At 37.2% G+C, this 20,679-nt stretch overlaps 1 protein-coding gene across 1 annotated transcript in view; it reads right to left on the bottom strand.

Annotated features, from left to right (window-relative positions):
* POLR3B (polymerase (RNA) III (DNA directed) polypeptide B) overlaps positions 1-20,679 on the bottom strand; it is a 103,890-nt gene that overhangs the window by 81,962 nt on the left and 1,249 nt on the right. Inside the window, exons 2-9 of the mRNA XM_006769338.2 lie at positions 17,328-17,360; positions 16,144-16,200; positions 15,995-16,059; positions 14,044-14,119; positions 11,279-11,379; positions 10,826-10,917; positions 9,536-9,653; positions 7,796-7,904 (exon numbers count right to left, since the gene is read on the bottom strand). Coding sequence (XP_006769401.1) covers positions 7,796-7,904; positions 9,536-9,653; positions 10,826-10,917; positions 11,279-11,379; positions 14,044-14,119; positions 15,995-16,059; positions 16,144-16,200; positions 17,328-17,360 — 651 coding nt within the window. The remainder of the gene's footprint in view (positions 1-7,795; positions 7,905-9,535; positions 9,654-10,825; positions 10,918-11,278; positions 11,380-14,043; positions 14,120-15,994; positions 16,060-16,143; positions 16,201-17,327; positions 17,361-20,679) is intronic.

Consider the following 20,679-nt stretch of genomic DNA (forward strand, 5'->3'; position numbering starts at 1 on the left):
GTGTTGGCTTTGTTAACTCACTGACATTTGCTTATGCTAATTTGGCATTGTTTGTGGGTATTACTTCTAAGCAAAAGCTAGCTCTTTCCTCAGAAATGGTGCCATCTGGCATTGGCAGCCAAAGCCCAAGCTGCAGAAGAACCTGAAACAGAAATTTTGATTAGGAAGAGGAAAACAAACATTCTCAAGCACTTTTTGCATGTGTACTATCTTCTAAAATTTATAAATATTCTATGAGTTTCATCATGAAAAAAGAAGGCGAAGAGATACAGTGGAGACACTGGTCCCAATTACAAAGGCAAACTGAAAAAAAAAAAGAAAATTAAAAAAATAAATAGCCAAAGAGCAAATCAGAAAATGTGCAATGCTGAAAATAAACAGAACCCCAATTAGCTTTGTCAAAAGAATGATATTTCTGAAAAGTGTCAAAATTCACATTCAGGCTAAAAGAATGTTTCCTAAGGGATGTTTTACCTCACTCTTCTAGATAACTAAGCTATACTTTATGCAGGTTTTAAAAGTGATCGTTTAAAAACTAAGAACACACTTAACAGGTTTAAGAAACCCACTTATCTTAAGTGTTTCAAGGTGGCAGCAGCAATGCAGGTCTTTGTAGATTCCATATGGTGAGAAGGCTCACTCCTTCACACACTTGCCTGGAATTCTGCCATATCAAGAAATACAGCATAATTGCACTACCCTTCCCTTTGGCAGAGAAATAATCTGCTTCTTAGAAGTTAGGGGGAAAGTTATGTTTGCATTAAAATTCTTCCTTTAGCTATGTAGTGAAACAGAACCAGGAGTAACTGGCTGGTTAGGTTTTGATACTCTTGTTTCTCAGTTCTTCCTGAGAGAGAGAGAGAGAGGTTAAGTTGAATCCCAAGGTCCAATGCAGACCTTCAAGAACACTACCCTGAATACAATGGAAAGGCCACCTCCCTGAGGTGTCCGTCCTAAAGTAATGTCAACAAACCTTATAACCACCGCTATCATGTCACCTCTTCCACCTGTTTTCTCATTTCTATAACAAGAGGGCACAACAAGGTCCCATTCAGCTCAAAATTCTACAACTGAATTTTAGTCTGCAGTCTGTAAATTTGACGTGGATACTTTAGGATCAGAGGTAAACTTACTGAAAGTTTTGAAGTTTTTGCAGGGAGCTACATATATGCTTATGTCACTTTCAGGCCAACTGTAGTGGTTTAAAAAAAAATCCACCAATTCTTTGACACTCTCTTCAAAAGGTGAAGACTAATTCTCCTGTCCCCGGGTGTATGCCAAACTTAATGACTCACCTCTCCAGAAGAAAAGTGGAAGTGACAATATGTGACTTTGGAGCCTTGGTCATAAAAGGCACTGTAGCTTCCTGCTTTCTGCCTCTCACAGTGCTCCTCAGGGGGGAAGCCAGAGTCATGTCATGAAGACACTGGAACAATCTATGGAAAGGTCTGGTGCTGATGCCAACTGCCATGTGGTGAGCCATCGTGGAAGGGGATCCACCAGCTCTAAATTCAGCCTTCAGATAACTGTAGCCTTGGCTGATATCTTGACTCATGAAAGACTCTGAGTCAGAGCCACCTAGCCAAGCAACTCCCAAATCCCCAACCAACAGAAACTGTGCTATAATTTGTTACCTAGGACAGATAACTAATAGGCCAAATTTTGGAATTACATTCGCATTTAAACTTAAAAACATTTCTTAAGTGTATAACTTGTTCAAAATGTTTTTGTTCAGTGAACAAACAATGAAGTTCTCAGGATACAAATCTTTTTGTATTATAATTTTTGCATACTTTTATCTCTACTTTGCATTTATTAAAATGGACACTAGACATTCATTAAAACACGTAGCCTTTCACAGATTAAAGAAGTGTAATCCTGCCAAAACCGGTTTGGCTCAGTGGATAGAGCATCGGCCTGTGGACTGAAGGGTCCCAGGTTCGATTCCGGTCAAGGGCATGTACCTGGGTTGCGGGCACATGTAGGGGGTGTGCAGGAGGCAGCTGATTGATGTTTCTCTCTCATCGATGTTTCTAACTCTCTATCTCTCTCCCTTCCTCTCTGTAAAAAATCAATAAAATATATTAAAAAAAAGACACACACAAAAAAAGAAGTGTAATCCTAAAAAAATTATCACTCCTAATTTTATTTTTTTATCCATTGCAAATTTATTATGCATTGGAAGCTTAACTTAAAAATGAACAGCATAGTAAAAAGATGTCATTTCTGTTCATAGCAGAACAAGTTTCAAAATATATTTTCTTTTAATTTATTCAGTCAGGCCAAGCCAGCATGGGTCAGTGGTTGAGCGTGGACCCATGAATCAGGAGGTCATGGTTTGATTCCCAGTCAGGGCACATGCCCAGGTTGTGGGCTCGACCCCCAGTAGGGGGCATGCAGGAGGCAGCCAATGGATGATCCTCTCATCATTGATGTTTCTATCTCTCTCTCCCTCTCCCTTCCTCTCTGAAATCAATAAAAAAATATTTTTAAATGTATTCAGTCAGTACATAATTCTTTATGAAAGTTGTATATATAATGATTGAGCCAAGACAGTAGCAGCTGGGCTCTCCTCCTTTGAGGAGCCTGGGAGTTACTGCACTGAGCTATAAACTCGGCAGAAAGAAAAATTCTGTAGCAGTGGTCTCTCTGGAGGGGAGATGCTAGTGGCATCATTTACAGCCAAGTTTGGTAAGTAACCTTCTGCCTCCCTTCTCTTCCTCCTCCTTTTCTTCCACCTTTCTTTTTTCCTCTCTCTAAAATCTCTAGATGTGACTAATGCACATCACTTCTCAGAGGAAAGCCCAAACACTAAAAGAGATCTATAAAGGACAGATACCAAATGAAGCCTGCAAAATGAGACTAGAAAATGGTCTCACTGAGACAAATTGAGTCCTAGAGCTGAAATGGAAGTAGTTTTCTGGATCAACCCCCTTTCTTGGAGTACATTAATATCTAAAACATCTGAACTAAAGCCACCCAGATTATCTTAATAACTAGTTCAGTAATTTCCAAGTGAAAAAGACTATATACTTGATGGCCTATTTTGGTATTTAATAAAAGTCCATTCTCATTTAACATATGAATTGCCGCTTCAAGTTGCCCTGATGTTGAATCTAAGGAGTAATTTTATAATTGCCTAAAATTCTCAAGGGGCCTAACATGGACCTAAATATTTCTAAGCTCTCCAAGTATGTCTTAGTTATGAAGCAAAGATATGCCAAACACATGCTAAATACTAGTAACAACATATGTGCAGAAAGAATGATCAGTGGCAAAGCTTCTCTCTAAAAGAACCAAACTCTTCCTGTATCTGAAATACAGGGTGATAACTCAGTCGGGTATCATCAAAAGTGCTCCAGTTCCAAAATGACTTTATGACTACTTAGCCTTCAGAAGTCACAGCTACAAATAAAAGGCATATTGCTATGGAAACGACAGCAAAAGGGCCAACCATTTTGCTTTACAGGCATAATTTAGACATCTAAAAACTAGCTTTACATGGAGCTCTTTGTACTCTAGATAGCTGAGATCATTTCACCTAATTTAAGTCAAAAGTGAATGCTATATAATAACCTTATGAAAAAACAGCAGAGTCTAGCAATCAGCAAAAAGAACAAAAATAAGGAGGCATGTTCTTTAAAAAGTGGCAGTCTCCTTGAATATCTACTGAGTGTGATTAAAAGTGTGACTTTTAAGAGATAAAAAGAATACTAATGAACAAGAGAGAATGATATGCAGGCAAATGGTGATATGCTGAATATATAATGTGAAGGAGGGAAAGGGAATAACTTCTTAAAACATCTAATATTTAGAAATCTCTAATTTTTCTTCACAGTAGCCAGAAGTCAAGTTAATATTACCAAAAGGAGTCCTGGCAGAAAATAAAAGAACTGTGACAGCCCTCTTTCATTGTGTGCTTTTCCTCTTTAAAGATCAAAAATCTCAATATAAGTTGGCTTCCAAGAAACAATGCCCAGCACACCCTGAAATTTGATCTTTTCCACAAAAACTTTCAGACTGCAGATGCCATCCTAGCACAACTGCTGAACACTTGAGAATACGAAATGCAAAGTGGGGAAGATTCATGGGCAGGAGAACCTTTGTAGTGATTCAAGTCCATAATAAGGCTGATCTAGGTCTTAAAAGCTTTATCCATCATATGCAGACTCAGCATGGACTCTAAAACCCTGCTGTTTCTGTCACTTTTAGCCAATTGTTGGTTACAATCAACAACCATCAAGACCTAATGACTGTCAAGGTCTGTGCTAAGGCCACAGAACACAAAAAGAGAAATGATGTGATTTTTCTGGCATCCAGTTTATTTTCCTGGACTTCTGGCATCAAATGTATAAGGAGGACTAAGGAAGGAGAAAAAGCATCCTCTTTTTGGGTTATCTTAGCTTTAAAAAAACACATGATATTATTTGTTCTTCACCACTACCCTCTTAGGTGAAATTCTCACTTAAAAGTGAATTATCTAAGACCCAAAGAGATTGGGAAACTTGCCCAATGTCACACAGCTAATAAGTGGAGAAGCTGGAATTCAACCTAAATCTGTCTGATTATAAGCAATCCATTACCCAATCTACCTCCCAGAGGGAAAGTCTAAATAGTGGCTATCAAACAAGTTTCCACTGAATTATTAAAATATCCCTATAGTAGGAAACCAAAAAAAGTGACTGAAATTTGAACTGAATATTTAAACTGAAAAGTCTAGAAATTTTAAAATGTTTAATTCTGATATATTGATGATACACTATGCATAATACACATTATACATAAGAATGTAATGGATACATTTCAGAAGAAAAATGTGTCAACATATACCAAATTTTTTTTTTAAAGATGTAATCCACTCCCAGGAATTAAGTCTCACAAAATAATCAGCAACATGCACAAACATGTATATATAAGGACATCCAGGATTGTGTATAAGAGAGAAAACTTGGGGGAGAGGGGGTGATACCTGAATGTCTAACTACAGGAAATTGGTTAAATATATTATATCACACATATGCAATTTCTATATAATACCTGCTAAAAGCAATGATGTAGACTCATATTTACAAACATCAAAAACTACTCACAGCCCTAGCTGGGTTGGCTCAGTGGACAGAGCATTGGCCTGCGGACTGGAGGATCCCGGGTTTGATTCCAGTCAACGGTACGTGCTCAAGTTGAGGGCTTAATCCCCAGTAGGGGGCAGGCAATCAATGATTCTCTCTCATAATTGATGTTTCTATCTCTATCCCCCTCTTCTTTCCTCTCTGAAATTTATACACACACACACACACACATATATACACATACAATTCATTGTTAAGTGAGAAAAATAAAATGGATGTTTATATTACAAAAGCAAAGGAAAAAGAGGTCAGAAAAAAATATACCCCAAAATATAGTAATACTTTTCAGTGGCTTTAAATTTTTACAATGTAAGGACTGTTTTACTATAACCAGAAAGGAAGAAGTTTGAAATCTCAACTACTGGCTACATAAAAATGTACACTGTTAATTAATAGCCAATTATAAAAGGATTTAAGTCAGCTACATTTACAGAATAAACATTAAATAAATTTGACAAAAGAAACTCTTATCAAGCATTTGTCACCTAGCAAAAAAAAAGCAGTTAATATGTATCTTCTGATTTTAATGCATGTGTCTAGTGATGCAATTTCCATGTGAGTGATAAGAGATTACATGCATTATAATTAATTTATAATTTCTGGTGTAAGGAAGGTAGGTATGTAGTCCTGTGCATCTTCAAGCATCAAAACCTTTCAAATAATTCCTTTTGATGCATGGGAGCAGACTGCCCTCTGCTGGAGATGTGATTCCACATGGTTACATAAAATTTTCTGTACTAAACACCACTATGTACGTAAGCGATTGCACTGGGTAGTGTAATCACATGAGCTCTTTATTTTAGTCAACCTAGTCATCATGATTCATTTAATACCCATATACAATAGATCATCATTATCCACAGTAGCTATGTTTTACAAAGTTGCCGAAAACACTGAATTAATGAAGAAGCACAGCTCCTGGGGGAAACAGGTTCTTGTGAACCTCTGGTTAAATTTTTTTCAACTTATTAATATGTATGTTTCTATTTAAAGACACCTTATTTTACATGTGTGTGTGTGATTCATTTACACTGAACTCACAGCCAACAGCACTCGTGCCTGAACAAAGCTTATCTAACAAATATTTTCTCCATAAAGCACATCATAGCCTTCTTGCGCTTAGAGACACTTCAGCACTATGCTTGCGGGTCATCTTAAACAGCAAAATCTCTAACAAAAGGTACAAAAATGTGAAAAACATAACACTAGACAGAAAAAAGGGCACCTTTTAACAGTATGAGAGCTGAAATGAGAAATCAGTGTTGCCTTGTTTGACCTTGGCTGGGAATGTGCCTGTTGGGTGACTGAAATTTTTCATTGTTCTGTGCATGTGCACGCCCATAAATAATTGTAAAAGCACCACAAATACTGATTTGCAGTTACAAATAAATTTTAGCAAGTAGAAGAATTGGAAAATATAGAATCTGTGAATACCGAGGACCAACTGTATGATATAATGTCAACTATTTTTCTGTTTTGCTAAATACTAATACTATAATTTAACTGTTCAGAGAATGGAAATAATATTTAAGTCTCAGAGAAGATTAAATGAGCTACTGTACAATTATCTGAGAAGATAACATTTAGACATTACTTCTATGGGAAAATTTTTGGATTCTAAGCCAACAATTCACAAACAAGCTGGGGGTAAAGGGGAAATAAGCTGTAAATCAAAGATTAATATTTATGCAGAAACTCGCTAGAATCCAGAAGTCCATAAAACAGAACAATGAACTTGGTCCATACTCTTTGACCTAGAAAATTCCACTACTAGAAATTTAGCCTACGGTTGTCCTTGCCCACATGTAACATGATATTGCTGCAGTTATGTAATAGCAAGAGATATGTCCACTGATAGCAGAATGTTAAATAATAGTACAGCTATAAATAGAACAGTTTGTTGGAAAGAATACAGTAGCTCTGTATGAAGTAACATAAAACTATTGCCAAGATGTAAGTTACAAAAAAAAAAAAAAAGACAGAGGAAAAACTGAGAGAAAAATGATGTAAAATACATGGAAATAAAAAACAAAACAACAGAAATGAAATTATTTACTCATGTGCTTCTACATGTACAGATGAGCTCTAGAGAGATGCACAAGAAACTAGTAGCAAGTGGTGTGTCTTTGGGTGGAGAACTACGTGGTTAGGTACAGGTGGGTGGGAGGCTTACTTACTCATCACTATATACCCTTTTGTACTTTTGGAATTTTTTATAAACCCTGGTCTTATTAGCTTTCCATTTAAAATGCATTACATGACTGACAACTTGTCCATACTACAAGTCTCTCTATTCTTAACTCGTTATCCTCCAAATTTCTAAATACATATGAAAAACCAGAAAAAAAGACTCAGATACCGAGAACAAACTGATGGCTGCCAGATGGGATGGCGCTGGAGGTGTGTGAAAAAGGTGAAGAGATTAAGAAGTACAAATTGGTATTTTCAAAGTAGTCGCAGGGATGTAAAGTATAGCACAGGGGACACAGCCAATGATACCATAATAACTGTATGGTGCCAGGTGGGATCACTGTGTAAGTTATACAAATGTCTAACCACTATGCTGTACACCTGAGTTAAAATAATATTGAATGTCAAGTGTAATTGAAAAAAGTAAAAATTTAAATTTTTTTTTTATAATTTTCAGTAGATACCTGCCACCTTACCTTAAATATAATTACAATCGGTATATCTTCTGATAAAGTATTATGCCTCAAATAAAATCGTCCTTGTTTCACAGCCATATTGGTTCTGCTTTTTTTCTCGTGGGTAGAGCTACAAGGAAATACAAGTTGATTAAACTGCATCCCCATTTAGTTTCAAACTACTAACATGCAATAGAAATGTATGTCAATCAATAAGGTTTAACTGATCAATAACAACCAGTGAGGTCCTATCTAAAGGGTGCTTTTTAAAGATGCCCAACTCCTCTCCTGTGCCTGCCACTTGCATTTTAAACACTATAGATGTTTCTTTAACTTTGTGGAAGTTTTGTGGGTGAATTTATTTTGACCTACTTCACTTTGATTCCACCTGAACTCCTTGGATCCAATGTGAGGCATATATTCGCAATCAATTTTATAGATTTGAAGAGAAAAACCTCAAAATGAGCCTGTACCATAATGAGAAACTATGAAGAAAAGAATTTGTATATTAATAATCCAATAAAACATACCTATAGTCTGGGTATACTGTGAAGAAAACAAGAAACCTAAGGCAATCTCCTCTTATAGATCTCTATTCACTATAAAATTTCCAGTGGATTTAAAAACATTTCAACACTTAATTCATTCATAAAAGTAACACACACTAATCATCAGCTACATATTATGCACCTTTACCAATCTATTTACATTAGCTCTAATCTCATACATACTAAAACTTATTTTGAAGTGTTGCCTCCGAATCACATATGAGGAAACCAAGGCTCAGAGAAGCTAAGTAACTGCCCACGCAAGTACCTCATAGCTAGTAAACAAAATCTTTAGGATTCAAATCCTGATTGCCCTGGTTCCAAAACTGCAAACAGTGGGAAGACATATTGTAGAATTATTAGATCTGGGTTCAAATGCTTATTACCTCTGATGATGGATGTGACCTGCACTCAAGGTCTGTTACTCAACTATAAAACAGAAATAATATCACTTATCTTGGAGGACTGAGCTGACAAATAACATAGGTAAAGCACCTAGTATACTGCCTAGTTCCTAGTCACTGCTCAATAAATGGCCATTATTGTTAGTTGCCTCTCTATCAGAAAGAAAAATGAAGAAACTCTGAGTTAAGAAGTTCAATACAGGTTGTTAGAAGAAAAATTCTATTACACACTGACATCTTAACTATGTCACAAATTTTTTATATCCAGAATCCATTAACTTCCAAAATTCAAATGACATATGATAATAAGACAGAGGGAAAAAAATTACAGTAGTAATATAAGGGATAGTGTTATAGAAAAATGAGTATACTGTGAAAGAGGCTGGTCTGAAAAACTAACAATACGATGTTAAGTTCATGAAATAATTCATTAAATATTAAGTGTAAAATAGTCTCATATTATATCAACAGAAATAATCAATAATAAAAATAATCTGGAATACATATGTAAAAATCCGGAAATATTTTTTATTTTTTTTAAAGTTCCTTTAATGCTACAAATTAACATAAAATTCAACTTTTAAAATAACTAGCGGCCTTTCAAACAATGTCTCATACATTCATCACAGAAAATTTTAAATCAATACTCTATGCTTATAGTTACACAATAAATTGAATACAGATAGTTTAAATATTTCCCTGCCTATTATCAGAGACAAATAACTGGGTACTTCCATATCAAAAGACAGCCATTTGATATTAATGGAATTATCAGTATTTCTTAAGAACACCATCTCTGCTTTCCATACCTGGTAACTGACGCACCAACTGTCCCTTTTCTGTCAGCCTCCACAATAATCCTGTTCTTAGACAGCTGCTCTTGGATAAGAATAACTTTCTCCACTCCTTTAACAATGAAGTAGCCACCTGCCCAAAGGAAACAAGAACAGTTCCACCATCAGTCTTCTAACAGTGTGCTTTAGTAATCTCCTGAATTAGAGATCATTCTTCCATTGCTTCGTGGCACTTGGCCACCACTTAATTCAAAGAGGTTTGCTGTTTTATTAATTAATGATAGTGTCAGCACATGATTTTATATAAAATGAAGCACAAGATAATAAACTTCTTGACAGGAAATGTATCTTAGTGTCCATGCATCACCAGCACCTGACATATATAGGAGGTGAATACAAGTAATTATGTTAAATAAATTAGACTGCAGATTTCTTAAGCAGAAAAGTAGCTAACCATCTTCAATATAAACTGGAATTTGCTCTAAGTTTTCTAACAAATCAGTGATAATGGTAAGCTAGGTTTCTGTAATATTCTATACTCAATAAAACTCATAAAACATCACCATATATATTTTTGCACACAATTCAGAATATGACAAAGTGAGACTTCATTTTACCTTCAAAATAAAGTAGAAACAGGGCAATATATTTTACTTAAGCAACATTTTATTATAGTCTAAAAGTCACGTTCTTTGTTAACTTCTTTCCAAAACCTTCTGGGAGTCTACATCAATGCAACTTTAAAGGAAGTAGATTAAAGCAACTATAAATTAAATCAGTGTGAAATATGAGTTAAGGAATTAAAAGAAACTTTCTGTTAAGTGCTAAGCTTGAAACTTTATAAAAGAAACTTCCTTAAAAACAGGTACAAAAATGTGATTTTTAAAAATTTAAACAGAAGACTTTTATTTCCCCCCTGCAATGCATTTAAACTAGCCTGAAATTAGATGTTTGAGTCTTTACAAACTAGCTAGATAAGTAACTTTGTGAGATTATTTTTTAATTTTTAAGTACACCAAAAGAGCATTACCCTGGAGCAAAGAGACAAAGAAAATACTGACAAACCACAGCAATAAATATTTGGGGTATTAAAGTTTTAAACCTGAAATAAAAGAGGAAACAATATATCTTTTAGAAATATAGACTAATAGAATAAAGTTGAAACCAAATTTCTGGACGTTTTATAAACAAAGTTTTATCAAAGTTCGTTATAAAGCAGAAAGGCTGGTATTGTTTGAAGGAAAATGTTGAAAAACAAAAAACAAAAACAAAGGAAGTAGAGCAAATCCAAGGACTCACACATACCTGGATCTAAAGGGCATTCATTCAGTTTGGCAAATTCTGCTGGCGTTTTTCCTGTAAGAACACAGTTTGAACTACGAAGCATTATGGGCATTCTGTTTAAAATAAAACAAAAGAAATTATCACATAAAGATTGTTACTGGGTGTGTGTGAGTGAGCATGTGCGAGGGCAAGTGTACCTGTGAGTGTCTGAGCAAGGACGCGGGGTTAGCAGTTTGGGCTATCCTGGCGGAGGAGCCATGAGGCACATTGCCAGGAGTCAGGGTCCAGGGACTGCAGTATTTGCTGGGGAGGGGGCTGTCGCTTCCCCTGCCCGCTTCTCCAGCCCTGGGATAGGCACCATTTACCCACATTTTTCAGATGAGGAAATGGGAAAAGAGAACTTTAGTTGCTCGAGGACACCTCACAGGGCTGGAATGCAGGTAGTGTATCTCTAATACCAACATCATTTCTTACCTGCCAATGGGTAAAGCATTGCGGATGATCCTCTGGCTGCCCCGGGTATATTCAATATCCACTGTAATGGGGGCAGAGTATGTCATGTCCCGCAGGCGGCACTAAAATAGATTCAGACAGTCACTGCTCCTCCTCTCTGGAAAAGAAAGGTTCTGAGAGCTCCAAAGAGCTCCTTCTTTAGTAGAAGTATGGCTCACGTTGACCTTGGATCTGTCCATGGAACACTGAGCTATTACATATGCTACCTTAGGGCACTGGGAATGATGAGCCTACCTTCCCCTGGAGGGGAATGATGCCAGCTATAGATCTAGCCATCACCACAGCATCTCCGCCCCTGCCAGCCCAGATATGAAACAATAAATCTGGTACTGATTTTCTTCTCTCTGATCTGATGTGATCACCAATCTGCTCCCATATCTTTGTTGCTGCCTTTTTCAAAACAGTTAACCAGTATAATAACTAAAGTATACACACACATACACACACACACACACATATATATATATACATACACACAAACTAAAAAGTTTAAACTATACTACCTTTTATTCTCCAAATAAATAAAACTAGATCACAAAATTCCTTAACAAATGATAGATTATAGCACAAATCATTCATCACATCGTTCTAATAATTGCTGAATCATTTGAGGAACTTTAGAAATTGCTGCTGAGTTTTATGTGGCTCGCAAAATGATGTCCTTTGCTGAGCCTTGATCAGACAGAAGAAACCTCATCAGAATCATCGAATGACTTCCCTACTATATTGATGGTCATCAGGTGGCTTTTAGTCTCAAAAGAAATTTCTCTGACCATCAACCTTACAATTTATGGTGCTAAATCGTCTCTGTGGCTTCTACTGAACCAAAGATAGTTAGATTTGAACTTTTTCTAGTCTTTATCAATGCGCCTGAAATTTTAAAATATTAGATATTCCTATTATTGACCAATAGAAATTATTTATTTTATATTTAATTAGATCAAGTCTCCTCCTTCAGGTCAGACCAAAGGCAGTGTGGCATGGTGGTTCAAAGTATGGATTCTATTGCCTGTGCTCAAATCTTGGTTCTACCACTTAAATTTTACATCTCTTCCTATGTAAAATGGGAATAAGAATAATTTTAATTCCCGAGAGTATAAGTAGGTATTTTTAAAATGATGCCTAGTATAGAACAGTATATAATATTATCTCAATTTTATTAATAAAACCAACGTAATGTCCATGATAGGCAAACATTTGTGGGTTTTAACAAACTTATCCCTTCAAATGGAAATGAAAATCAACAGATGTCGTAAGAATTGGGACCAAACTTTGTAGGTTCCCGAACTACTTTCATGAGTCCCCACCATCCCCCTCGGCCTCTCTCTATTGCAGGAGTAGGTTGCTCTGGTGGAGTCTGTAGTACCTGCACCCCGCCAGTCCTGCTGTGGGTCCCATGACCGCCCACCCATCTGCTCTCCCACTCTCCCCAATTCTCCAAGAATCAAAATCTCTCCAAGAAATCTCCACACCCTCTCTAATTACAATAATACTTACATGGTTTTCAACATAAGAAAGAATAATTATGACGACAATTGTAGCCTCAGCCTTCTTGAACTACTTCAGACTACTTTGTCTTCTCCTTTCTCTGAACTCAGTTTATTGTTTATAGTAATACAGTTTAGATGACTTAGAAATTGCTAACTGGCTGCTTAGTTCTCAAAAAATTGGAAAGTTCTAGCAAAAGGGAATGGGAGGTGGGGAAAGCCAAACTGGGGCACACACCTTCCAATATCCCACAGTCCTCACCACTTGCTACTCAGTACAACTTCACATATTTGCCTTCCTACCTGATCATTCCAGACATTCAAAGTGTGTAACCCCTGGTGTCTCCGTTTCACATGTTTTATAATTTTAATCTCTCCACAAGAGTATGAACTCCTTGAGGAAGAATATGTGTCTCATTTCTTTTATATCTCTCAATGTTGAGACACAGAATAAATGTTCAATATTTGGTGACTAAGCAATACCAAAATTTATTTATGTAAAATGTCTGGTTACTTGTTCATACTTCCTATGTAACCTTACTTAAACAACCATACAATCTAACACCTTAATTATTGTGTAATAAGATTCCTGTGCTATGTTCCATAATTGCTATGTTAGCATTATATTAATACAAACCAGATAAGGCTACAAAAATCATTTTATTCCCTGAATCAATTCCCAATTCTGGATACCAAGTGGAAGAATTTGAAAAGAAGTCTAGTATCTGTTAAAAGCCAATAAAACGGACCTATTCTATAACCCTCTGTCTGCATCTCTGTTAATGATCTGGTATTTAAACTTCTTCTCATCCACCTCTTCTATTAGACTGTGAGCTCTTGGTCATTAGTCTCCTCTCCCTAACACAATGCCAGCTGACCCTCAAAAAATGCACAAAGCAAGTAATCTCTGCAAGAAAGAGCACCATGCTAGGCACAAGTGGCTGGCAAGGGGCTGGAAGATACCACTAAAATGCTCAGAAACAATATAAATAGGGCACAGTTATATAACAGGGCACAGTTATTAAACAAGTTAATAACATTAAATGATAAACTAAACAGTACAAAACTGTTTCCTAATATAGTACTGCATTATATAAGTGCTTGTTTATTTTGGTTACCTGCCATGTCATAAGAGATTTTTATTACCTGTTTTTAAATCATCTTTCAAGAGTATCTATTAAGGGCACAGACTCTTTGAGTTAAAGTAAACAAATTCAATTAAAGTAAGGTTAAAATTACCTCATGAGGGGACACTGGTCTGGTTACATTGAAGCTTTCTTCAACATCAGGAAGCCCAACATAGATATTAAGATATCTGAAAAGCAAATTATTCCATTACCAATTATAGTTCTCCAAAGAACATATAAACAAAAAAAAGGCAGTTTCCTCCTAAATACAGGATTATGCTTTGACAACTGTTTATCTTGCTAAGGATGACAAATTAAAAATTATAATTGGAGAACTTCTTAACCCCTTCCCCGGCAGAAACGTGTATACTCGTTTTCACAAAATGTTCTTTTTCAGTCGTCGACGAGTATACTAAGAAAATATGGTAAAAAAATATGGTTTATAGGAAGACGAGTTACAAACTGTTTTCATAACCAGCATCAAAAATACTATATAGAACCAAAATAAAAAAATTAGTCTGAAAAAGAAACGTTTTTAACAAAAAAATTGTTGGGGAAGGGGTTAAAGTAATAGCACATATAACTTTACAAAGGAGGGAAAGTACTCTCTAACAGAATATCTTTTTAAAAAACAGCGTAGCCCAGCCAGCTCAGTGGTTGAATGTCCAACTATGAATCAGGAAATCATGGTTCAGTTCCCATCAGGGCACATGCCCAGATTGCGGGCTCAATCCCCAGTGTGGGGTGTGCAGGAGGAAGCCAATTAATTACTCCCTCTCATCACTGATGTTTCTCTTTCTCTCCCCCTTTCCCTTCCTCTCTGGGATCAATAAAAATATTTTAAAAAATAAGAATAGTGTAAATCTCTACAAAAATACTAGAAATAGCTTCCTTAAAATAATACTTAATGAAAAAAAGCAAAGTACAAAGGAGTATCTATAGTATGCTATGATTCATATAAGAAAAAAGAGGATATAAGGGGAAAAATATATATGCTCATTTGTGCAAAAGAAATCGAAGGAACTTCTATAAAACAACCAATCAGAATTCCTCAAAAGTGTCAAGGTCATGAAAGGCCAAGAATGATTAAGGAACTGTCAGTCTGGAGGAGAGTGAAGAGGCATGACAATTAAACATACTATGGGGTCCTGAATTGAACCCTGAACCAGAAAAAAGGACATTAGTGGGAAAACTTTAAATAAGATCTATAGATTTGTTGCTAATATAGTATCAATGCTAATTTCCTGGTTTTGCTAATTGTGCTATGATAATATAAGATGTTAATAGTAGCAGAAGCTGGGTGAAGAATAAAATGGGAACATTGTACTATTTTTGTAATTTTTAATTGTCTAAAATTGTTTTTAAAAATTTAAAACCCTAATAGTTTTAGTAACTTCTTAATCATAATGCTATGTGTTATACTAGTAATTAGTTTACCAATTAAAAATTGAACACTTGATAATTAACTTATTAAACAGATTAAAAAGAGTTTTGGTAGCAACTACATTCACTTTTTAAAATGTTAGACATTATCAGCCCTAGCGGGTTTGGCTCGGTGGATAGAGCATCGGCCTGCAGACTGAAGGGTCCCAGGTTCGATTCCGGTCAAGGGCATGTACCTGGGTTGCGGGCACATCCCCTGTGGGGAGTGTGCAGAAGGCAGCTGGTCGATGTTTCTCTCTCATTGATGTTTCTAACTCTCTATTTCTCTCCTTTCCTCTCTGTAAAAAATCAATCAATAAAATACATATTTTAAAAAAATAAGTATCTTTTTTTTTTTTTAAATATATTTTATTGAGTTTTTACAGAGAGGAAAGGAGAGAGATAGAGAGTTAGAAACATCAATGAGAGAGAAACATCGACCAGCTGCCTCCTGCACACTCCCCACAGGGGATGTGCCCGCAACCCAGGTACATGCCCTTGACCGGAATCGAACCTGGGACCCTTCAGTCCGCAGGCCGACGCTCTATCTACTGAGCCAAACCGGTTTCGGCAAAATAAGTATCTTTTGATACTTCATTATCAAAAGTATCAAAAGAGTAATTGATAGTTGGATTTCTTACTTTAGGTACCACATGGGGTCAGCATCACTTGTAACCTTTTCATTGGCTTTCATAATCTTCTTTATCTGCAGTGGAAAGAGTAGCATTAGGAAAGACTCTAGCTTCCGATTAATTCTTAGCTGTGTGTAGTTCTAAGATCTGATGCTTACCTCTACATTAATAAAATAGTTGAATGAATCTATATGCTGCTTTACAAGGCCTTTCACCTAAATAGAAAAGTGGCAACAGTAGATTAGCAACAAAAGTAAGTTAGCAGATAATATAATAGACTCTAATCATAGGTAATCATCAAATTTGTCTTAAAACCAAAGTGATGGGAAAAAATTCATAAATTTTGTTTAGTAAAACTTTATATTTATATGTCTTCATTCCATTTCTTCTCCATCTTACTAGAATATCCTCAAATTTTCCTCCTTGAGAAGCAACCTGATTTTGGGAAATCAAGATACAAGTATTTGAATATACCTAATAATTCCACACAAGCTAATAAATAAGGTAGAAATTTATCTCTGCATATTTTGAATTTTCAAAAAAATATAGCAATTGAGCATAATATCATCTCTTCCCCCTCAAACAATGCCCATTTACTTTTTGTCTTTCTCCTACCTGGGCAATTTTATGATTTTCACACATCAAACTGGTCTTTCATATCACTTTATAGAAGAATGAGGGAGGAAAACTAAGAATCTCTATTAAGAAAATACTTGTATTTGATACTGACAGCAGGTGAAACTCAACAAACCTAAGATCAGATACCATCTAGCAGTGCCTTCCTTTTATTTCAGAAGTCAGTAATAACTATACACAGATAGTGCTGTGTACTGCTACAGAAAATAGTGAAATAATAAACACAGACTCCAAAATCTTATGATTTAAAAGGACTGTATATGTTCATTTTCTTTACGTTAATCTTCAAACACAATTAGTTCAACACTTCTAGAACTTTCTTAACAGATAGTCATAGAACTTTTGTTTTAATTATACTTCCTTATTGGGCATCTCACTGGCTTACAAAACAACCATCCCATATTTTAAAGTAGTCCTGATTGTTGGGGGGAAAAATTCAACCTTATAATGATGAGGTCTACCTTCCTCGTGTCCACCCCTGGGACTTAATAGTCTCTTCTGATCTGCCACGCTACTTCCTCTCTAAAATTAGATTACCACTCCCCCAACTAGCAGAAATACTGCCTTATAATTCCTTGTATTTCCCAAACCTAGCAATATACACAATTGTATATAGTAAAATAATGGTGATAAAAACTTAATCTTAACAAAAGGCTTATTTCTTGACTTTTCATCAGAAAATTAATTATTACTAAAGATTCATTACCTTTAAAAATGCTGGAAGCAGCCTCCATTTTTCCTGTGAATCAAAATAGTAAGAGTGTCAGGATGTGTGCCGGCAACCACATATTTTTATGTTATTTTAATGTACCAGAAATGACTCACTTTATCACAATAAGTGAAAGAAAGTGAATCAAAATGAAGCCAACAATTTTTACATAGTGATCACTTATATGGAAATCACATAGGTATGTATGTGCATATGTGCATACAAATATATGTATAAACACATACATATACAACAGATTTCTTAAATAGAATCTAATTTAGTCTCTTCTTGATGACTCAAGATTCCAAGTACTTTATTTTATTCTCATGACGCTTCCTGAGTAAGTGGGTCTGCCAGTTTAAGAAAGGGAAAGCAAGTTTCCGAGGGTCTGGTGGGGAAGCCAGGTCTCTCGAGTTCTCTCTCTCTCCCACTTTCTGTCAACTAGTGCATGGTCAGAGCTTACCTCAGGGGGGTAGAAGGACAGCACACACGGCGTTCACCTTCTACATTGAAGAGCTGCACACTGCTACACTTCTTTTGTTCTTGGGCCTGTTATTTATGCTTTGCTGAGGTTTTAAGTAGCCCACCATGATACGGCCCTTTCATGAATGGCATCTAATCTGCTAATGGGAAATCTAACAAATGGGTAGAACTGAGTCTACAGTAAGAATGCGCTGTTTCTGAATAAGAGCCCAAGAATCACGTTAGACTGGCAGCAACTGCAAAACTTTTGACCTTCACTCTGATATGAGAAGCATTGGAAGGTTCTGAACAAAAGAGTGACATGATGATGTGACTCATTTTGACTGGATCGGTTAAAATAATAGGTCGAGCTGCTGGCCCGAGGAAAGACAAGTTAGAAGCAGGGAGATCACTTAAAAGTCCACTGCACGATTCCGGTCAAGGGCATGTACCTTGGTTGCGGGCACATCCCCAGTAGGGGGTGTGCAGGAGGCAGCTGATTGATGTTTCTCTCTCATTGATGTTTCTAACTCTCTATCCTCTCTGTAAAAGAATCAATAAAATATATTTTTTTAAAAATAAATAAAAGTCCATTGCAATACTCCAGGCTGATAAGAGTAGAAATAGTGAGAAATTGTTAACTAGGAGACTCAATGTGAAGTTCAAGCCAACAGGCCTTGCTAGATTAGACAGAGACTCTGAGAGAAAGAGGACTCAAGATTGATACCTCAGAGTTGCCATTTATGGAGATGAGGAAGCAGGGATGCTGTCAAGAGCAGCAGGTTTAAAGTGTGGAGGGGCAATTAGGAGGTTGGTTGGGGGCATGCTTAGTTTAAGATATCCACTAGACACTGAGGTGATGTCAAACAGACAACAAATATGAGTCTGGAACTTGGGAAGAGAGTGGCCTGGAGATACACATTAGGAAGAGGTCAGCAAACAGATGGGAATCAGAGCCATGTAATGGATGAGCTTGCATAAGGGGTGTAGACGGAGAACATCAAGAACCTTCCAATACTTAGAAGGCAGATCTAGCAAAGGAGACTATGAAGAAGGAAGTTAAGCCAAGGAAGGAGGCAACCAGGAGAAAGTAAAAACATTTTTCAAGAAAAAAAGGAGGGGGGTGTGGGGCATGAGAGATCTCTGTACCTTCCTCTCAGTTTCACTGTGAACCTAAAAAGCTCTGAATAAAATTGAGTCTTAAAAAAAAAAAAAAAAAGAGGGAATCAGGCAAAACTAATCTATATGATAGAAATCAAAGGACGGGGGTAGAGACAGACTGAAAAGGGAACTTTCTGGAGTGATGGAAATATTCTCTATTTTGTATTGGGTGGTGGTTACTTGGGAATCCATAATTGTCAACACTAATGATCGGAACACTCAGTACTCCTGTATTTTATTGCATATACATCCACAGAGGAATGAGAGAAAGATCAAAAGGAACTAAATGAGAAGAACAGAAATATCTCAGGGGAAGCAGGTAGTGAAGGTAACGAGGGAGAGAGAGGCTGGGAAAGCTAACAGTGGCCAGACTAAGGAAGGCCTTATAAACATCGTAAACACTAGAGTTTACCCTAAGAGCAATGGGAAGAGACTGAAGAAGCTTAACCAACAGACCAGCATGATCATATCTGTGCATTTAAACTGATGGCTGTCACCACCGAGCAGAGAGACAGGCCTGAGAGACGTTAAGAGCCTGGGAAGCAAGAGATGACAGTGGTTCAGACTTGGAGAACCGCGGGAATGACGGTTCAGATTTGAGTCTTAGTAGGCAGGCCCCTGAAGATGGGATGGATGGTGGATGGGATGCTGGGGGGGAGGCGGGGAAGGGGCCATTCCTGAGTCAGATTCCAACTATTGTTTTAGTTCCTCCGGTGCTGTGCAAATTCAGGCAAGATATTTCAATCATGTAGGCTCATTCCTTCCACTTTCTCTGGAGAAGCAGTCCTGTCAGCAATGAAGGATGAGGACTCAGGAGTCAAGACTGCAAGAGTCCAAATTCCAGATCAGCCCCTCACCAGCCTTCTGACATTGGGTTACATAACCTCTCTGGACCTCAAAAACCTCCACTGGCATGGGGTGGGCACAGTACTTATTTCAGAGAATTAAATAACCATGCATGCTGGGTTGACAGAGCCCAGCACATAGGAAGTGCTCAGTAAATGCTGGCTCTTCCTACAAACTCTTCAAGAGTGAAAATCCAGTATTGCCTGGTTAGCGACCAGCAGTGTTTCCTGCAGGCTCTCACTGACCGGATCTGAGGGGCTGATAATCATCATCCGATCTCATTCATCAGCCAAATGATTATAAAGAGGTTTTCATAATCCGAGCGTCCGCCCATCATGCCACTTTCCTGCTTAAACCCTCCGACAGCATCTCACTGCTTCTTCAGGTGAGAAGTCTGAGAAAACTTCTCATAACCTGGAGCTGTGCCCATCCTGCATCTTCGTATCTCTCCTCTCCTCTCCTCCACTCTAGTACTTGTTTCAGTTCTTCAAAGCCTTTCAGGTGTCTGGTTCTCTCTGCCCAAAATCACCCTGCTATCTTTCCAAGCCTCATTTCTCTGGATTTCCCCACTCCACACCATGGAGGATTCTGAGGCCTGGAGGGGTTATATCTACACTAATAAAAGAGAAACATGCAAATTGGTCATCATGCCACTACACCCACCAGCCAATCAGGATGAGTATGCAAATTAACCCAACAAAGATGGCGGGTTAATTTGCATACACCGGAGCAGAGCAAAGACTTAAGGCTCCAGCCCCATGGAAGACTGAAGACTGAAGAGGCTTGGCTTCTCCACTGCGGCCGGACCAAAGGCCTGGGTCCTGGGTGCCGGAGGAAAACCGGTGCCAGCAGCCAGGGGAAGGCCTATTGTGCGAATCTT

The sequence above is a fragment of the Myotis davidii genome, unplaced genomic scaffold (genome assembly GCF_000327345.1).
Source record: "Myotis davidii unplaced genomic scaffold, ASM32734v1 scaffold120, whole genome shotgun sequence".
Classification (NCBI taxonomy): domain Eukaryota; kingdom Metazoa; phylum Chordata; class Mammalia; order Chiroptera; family Vespertilionidae; genus Myotis; species Myotis davidii.